A 6603-nucleotide genomic window follows, 5' to 3' on the forward strand; every position below is an offset into this window, starting at 1 on the left:
ACACACACACACACACACACTCCCAGTCGGCTTGTTAGCCATTGTACACACACTTAAATGGACACATTCGGACAGACAGGAAAGTACAATCATTATAAAATTCAGTTTCTAAATGTAACCTGATGTTCACAATTAAGTGTATTTTCTTTTGCATTTAGTATGTTTAATAGCTGTAAATGATCCAGATCAAGGTAATGGTTGGAACTGAGTGTTTACATGGTTTGCATAAACCCAGCTTCCCCAAGTTTACATGATTTCTTTGAGGGTCTGGTAGGATGTGTGCTAGCCTGCGGGCGGATATTATCAGTAAGGAAAGGAGAATGAAGGGTTTTCATCATGGATTGGTATTTTGTATTGATCAGTTTTTAGTGTACCGTAAAGTGTAAACTGCAGCTTTCCGATTTGTTTTTGCCCAGAAAAGCATTTTCTTCTGTGACTGATGGCCATAGTGTGTTCTTTTAGCTTTTTAAGATGACTTCTTTGCTTTCACTTCACACTGTGACCTAAAAGGTGCATGTGCCAAATAACAGAACACTGAGAGAAATAAAACCAAGCCGTATATACATGCAAAGAAGGTGGGAAGTCCAGCTCTGTCATTCTGTTCTGTGGAGGATTTAACCCATGTAAATGTTGTAGCACCACTTCTTCACGCATTCATTATAAGCCCTAGCTTTTTCAGCAAAGTTCAAAATTCAATCTACTCTGATCAGACCAAATTCAAAACTTTCTGTATATAAGCATAAAAGTCAACCCTGGTCTCACAATAATCTGTGGTCATCAGTAAATTTGCCAAATAACGTTTTCTTCATTATGGTACAGTGGAGGCAACAAGTGAGCTTTGCTAAACAAATAATTGCGGTACTAAACCATCTGAGAAGCATTTTGGATTCAAAACCACAGATGTCAAAAATCGTGGATAAACATGAGACTGTTTGCTGCCTTTTTTTAAAACAAACTGCCTGCAGCACGGTTTCCACGACAACAAATCTGTCATCTGTCACTCAGGCAGAGGAGGTATCACGAATAAATGAAACAATCCTGCAACGTATTTTACATATGTTTTTTTTCATCCGTTTTTGGGAATGTAAAACTTATGTGACGCAGCACCAGTTTTTACTTTAGTTTTAACCAACACTTGCTTTAGTTTAGGGTTATCAAATCTTTAATGTTGTTTATTCTTCCTCAGAAATACAAAGGGATTCTCCTCAGTCAAAACCGCCTTCAGATTCAGCTTAAGATCTTGCAATAGAATTAAACTATGAATGTAATATCCCTCCTCCTTCACTCGCATACTCCCTATGAACACGCACGCACAAACACAGACACAACATGCACGTACAAGCACACACTTCTCCATCAGTGGCAGGCCCGGCCTTGTATCCCCACAACAACCACCCCCTCCCCCCACTCCTTCTCTAATAGCATATCAGGTTTCCCCACTCCCCCGGCCAGTGGCAGCACCTCCATTTCCCCTGCGCTGTAATTACTTTAGGGAGCTTTCGTGTGGGCGCAAACAGCTACAGAGAAAAAGAGTGTGTGTGCACGTACCGGAGGGTGTCAGTGTGAGGTTGAACAGAACGCAACAATGCTGTGTGTGTGTGTGTGTGTGTGTGTGTGTGTGTGTGTGTGTGTGTGTGTGTGTGTGTGTGTGTGTGTGTGTGTGTGTGTGTGTGTGTGTGTGTGTGTGTGTGTGTGTGTGTGTGTGTGTGTGTGTGTGTGTGTGTGTGTGTGTGTGTGTGTGTGTGTGTGTGTGTGTGTGTGTGTGTGTGAAAGATCTGTGTTGTTTATTTTCCAGTGACAGAGCCAGTCCCCCCCCTGCAGACAGAGTGGGTGATTAACAGGGTTGACGCCTAGAGGGTGGCCCTCTCATTAACACTGAGCGCACACACACACACGCTCACACAACAGAGGCTCATTCTCTACTCTTGCCTTTTCTCTCCCAGTTCCTTTTTCTATTGATAGCCGTGTGTCTTCTCTTTTTTTTGTATGTGTGCATGCAGGTATGTTTTTGAGTGGGAATTTGTTCTATTAATTAAGATGTCAAAGATGTGTTGGGGTCATGGTCTACGTTGTATTTTTTGTTTTGTGATACACAATAAACTGGGACAATACACTGGGACACAGGACCAAAAAAATAAAATAACAGAGGAGAGACGGGAAGGGGGGAAAACCAACAAAAATCCAACAGCAGGAACGGATAGTCTACCTTGTGTTGAAGAATGTTTTTGTATATTTTCAGCCTAGGCTTTTACCTAGATTTTGGCTTAATGATTAGAACTCTTCAAAATATTTTGTGAATGCCAGCTGAAAATGAAATTTTAGTGTGCTCCTGTGGGATTCGTAACACTACAAATCAGTTAATCAAATCAGGTGTACAACACATGATTTGTCTAACACAGTAAATGTTCCATTATGAAGTTCCTGTAAAGAAGATTGGGGGGGGGGGGGGGGAGTCATTCATTGTATGTGTTGTCATAACTTTTTCTTTTTGTCCTCCTCTCTCTTCCTTTCTAGTACTATGAGATGTCCTACGGGCTCAATATTGAGATGCACAAACAGGTAAGCCTACATTTAATCTTTTTAATAAAAATAAAAAAATCTGGGGGTGGGGGTGGCAGTTGCTTAGTCCCTAGGGAGTTAGGTTTGGAACCGGAGGGTTGCCGGTTCAAGTCACCTAATAAACCAAAGTTCAGAGTGTGGACTGTTAGATGGAGAGATGTTCACTTCCTTGTCACTGCAAAGGTGCTCTTGAGCAAGGCACTAAACCCACCTCAACCCCTCAGGGTGTGTATGTATAGGCGTGTATAGGACCTGAGGCATGTGTTGTAATTTCCCCATAGGGGATCAATAAAGATGATAAAGAAAAAATAAATAAATAAAAAATCAAATGAATGTACCTAACCAGCTTTGCGCAGGGCAATGTTCGCTGTGTCGTGCTAAGCCAATATTGAAAACAGACACAAATTGTTTGTTTTTATATTTGCTCACAGTAAACTTGTGATTGGACAAAGTGTTAAGGACTTCCAATCTTTTAGCGCAATCCATCATTGTAGTTGTATGTACCGATGCTTCAACCGAGAGAGTTTTGTGGTCATCATAACCTTGGAGGTGTCCAACTACAGTTAAAATGAAACCTTACACGTCTAAAATAACTCAACTCTCTTTGTTATTCAGACACAGCTGTGCATTCCCAACCCCATTCCCCCACTGTACACCTGCAGCTCACTGATTGGCAGGTGTGAATTACAGAGATAATCTACCTTCACTTTTGGGGGGGGGGAGTGGGGGTTTCAGAGACATTTGAATGATGTCACCTGAGGTTGTGTTGAAATGCAGGCTCCTAATGGGGTTTGCTTTTATGCCGGCGCCAAATCGGTTCCACAGCAATGCAAGAAAATGTAAAAGTGGATGTGAATGGAAGTGAATTTTAAAGTCTCCAAGTCTTGGCAAAGTTTAGTTTGTGCATATTAATGTGGCAACGAAGCCTCAATTATAAAGTAATAGTTTCCGGCATAAAACCATAGGAGCAGCCTCCCTCAAATCTTCCAATTCAGTTAACACAGTGCAGCCAGAATCAGTTGGCCATTTTGAAAAAGAAAAGAAAAGGCAGGGGAGGGTGAGAAGCCGATATTTATACATCAGTTTGTGTGGCTGAAGCTGGGGGAGTAATTTATGCTCAGCCTGTAGGAGGGAGAGAGCGATGGGCCTCCAAAGGGCCAGCCCTTATCAGTGACCTCATCTGGCGCTGCCTTACACACACACACACGCGCATACACACACACACACACACACACACACACACACACACACACACACACACACACACACACACACACACACACACACTCTTATGATTGACGGTGCACACTGACAGCAATATTGGGAGAACTGAGTATGCTTTGACAAATGGACACTCTTACACACAAACACACACACACACACACACAGAAGTAACAGCTTTAATGATTTAAAGACCTTCACATATATGCACCCCCACAAACTGAGGTAGGAAGCACAATATGGCTGTGATGCACGCTGGGCACACACTGTTACTAACAGATACACACACACACACACACAGACGTGTGTGCAGTTCATCCCACCCTTTTCCTTTATCCAACAGGGAAGACATTCACTGTGTGTGTGTGTGTGTGTGTGTGTGTGTGTGCGTGTGCGCCCCCCTCCCACCCTATTAGTGCGTATGCTCGTATAGTTCCTCTGTGTTAGTTTTTGAATACACAATTGATTATGAACCCACCAAGCAATTGTGTGTTTCTGTTGATGTGCGCTCCTATTATACTGTGTGTGTGTGCACGTGTGTGTGTGTGCGTGCGTGCGTGCGTACACGCTTTCTTTGTGCACAGTATGTGTGGGTGCAGAGAATCTGTAGTTCCATTAGAGAGTTGAAATTGAAGGGGATGTGTGGAAACGAGCGTCGAGAAGCATTCATGTCTAGGCCTATTGTGCACAGCCAGTACCCCCTCCTCTGCTCCTTTCCACCTCTGTCTCTATTTCCACATCTTTCTTTCTCTCTCGCACTCTCACCCATTCAATTGCTCCCCCTTGATCACTCTGTCCCACTCAATTCACAAAATGCCTCTTCACTCTGTTCACGCTCTTTCTCTCTCTTTCTCTCTCTCCTTGTCTCTCTCTCTCTGTGTTCTCTTGTCTCTCTCTGTTTCTCCGTGTTTTGTCTTAGTGAGGAGAAGCAAGGTTGAGTTGCGGATTGAACAGGGAAATATGTTTGTCTTGAATGTGCATCTTGCCTGACAACTTAACTCTTCATCCATTTTTTGGTTACGCACAGTGTAGGCCTTTTTCATTATGTGTCACACACTGTACAGTATTCCCAATTCCCAACATATTCATCTCTAATGAGAGGACTTATGAACCTGTTAGTCGAACTGTAGATGGCCTTTGGGCTTGTTACTCTAATAAGGTGTGGCGACAGAAGTATTCAGATCCTTTAAATAAGTAAAAGTGGTAGAGCTGAAATAATGTCCATAATCAAATAGTTGATTAATTCAAAATTAATCTGCAACTATTTTGATAATTGATTAACTGAAGTCCTTTTTTAAAGCAAAAATGGCAAACATTCCCATGGTTTTCCCCCAACTTCTCAATTGGGAGGATTTCTTTCTTATGTGATTGTAAACTAAATATCTTTAGGTTTTGGACTACAGGAAATTTTGATGGCCTTTCTGACATTTTCGGCAATCGGGAAAGTAATCGTCCGCTTTATATACTTCATCACAAGTGAAGTCCTGTTCTCTGAAATATACTTAAAGTAAGTACACTACAGAGTAAAAGGACAGTATTATCAAAAATGTTTACTTTATCAAACGTCCTCATGAGACAGAATGGACCCTGTTGGAGTTTATTAATTATGTTATTGAAATGTGTTGACTTGTAAGCAAAATGTTTTAATGTTCTAGCTGGTTGAGTAGGAGCTTATTTGAATTAACTTACAGATGGGTAGCTTAATCTATACAAATGAATAATGTTTTTTAAGCTGTCATCTTTGTATGCAAAATATTAATTTGCAAAGTAACTAGCTACTATAGTTGTCACATATGTAGTGCAGGAAGTAGTACAATAGTTCCTTCTGAAATGTAGTGGAGTAGAAAAAGTAAATACTCAGTCATGGTACAAGTATCTAAAAATTGTACTTAAGAACAGTGCTTGAGTAAATGTACTCAATTACTATCTACCAATGAGATTTAGTGATGGGAAGGGTCATTTTTAGGGTTTAATTTTTTTGTAGGTACTAATGTAAAAAAAAAGATATATTATAATATTATTATTATTATATAATATTATATCCAGTTGTATTCCTGCCAGGAAGCCGTAACACAAGACACTCAGACAGTTTTGTATCTCTTTGATTTTCCCTTTGAGTCTACATTTTCAAATTACAAAATGTTAAGCTTATTTAAATTGGCAGAAATAGCAAAGACATCTCCAACAGCAATGTATTTAGTCTGTGGTATTGTATTTGTCTAGTGTCCGAGCCCAGTTTTATTATTATGTATACATTTTTTTTGCTCACATACAATGCTCTTGTCTGTGAATGTGTGCTTCAGTAGCACTTGAGGAACGCTACAACGATGCCAAGTAAAATGTAAAGACAGGACAAAGGAGAGGAATAAGCGTTCAGACTGATAAAACCTAAGGTAGAGACACAGAGAGGAGGATAATAGAGAGCACAGATAAAAGAAGAAACAGAAGCCGGGTTGGGAAAAAAGAGCGAGAGAGACTCCTAAAGGGCACTGAAAAAGACGAAGAGCCATAGTTAGCACGGAGCGAGTCCCGCAGAGACATTTTAGAGAGACATTTTAGAGATGTCAGGGAGTGTGTATGTGTTATGATGAGCGGATAGGAGAGAAGCGCTTGATGGGGAGCTGTGCTCTGCATGCCTAATGATTGTTAGGAGGGCCCCTCTCTCCTCGCGCCACGAATTAGGCTCTAACACAATTAGTGCTGCTTTGCATATCTCAGACGGATTGGATGATTACCAACCAAATGTGATAATAGACCTGCATGTGAGAAAGATAGGGAATGTGCAAGACAAGGTGTGTGTGTGTGTGTGTGTGTGTGTGTGTG

The 6603-nt window shown here is 41.1% G+C and overlaps 1 protein-coding gene across 3 annotated transcripts in view; it reads left to right on the top strand.

Annotated features, from left to right (window-relative positions):
* tle5 (TLE family member 5, transcriptional modulator) overlaps nucleotides 1-6603 on the top strand; it is a 39287-nt gene that overhangs the window by 27216 nt on the left and 5468 nt on the right. For all 3 annotated transcript variants that reach the window (XM_034882683.1, XM_034882681.1, XM_034882682.1), the window contains exon 4: nucleotides 2515-2559. In XM_034882683.1, the coding sequence (XP_034738574.1) occupies nucleotides 2515-2559 (45 nt within the window). The remainder of the gene's footprint in view (nucleotides 1-2514; nucleotides 2560-6603) is intronic.

Source organism: Etheostoma cragini, chromosome 9, assembly GCF_013103735.1.
Source record: "Etheostoma cragini isolate CJK2018 chromosome 9, CSU_Ecrag_1.0, whole genome shotgun sequence".
In the NCBI taxonomy this organism is placed as follows: Eukaryota; Metazoa; Chordata; class Actinopteri; order Perciformes; family Percidae; genus Etheostoma; species Etheostoma cragini.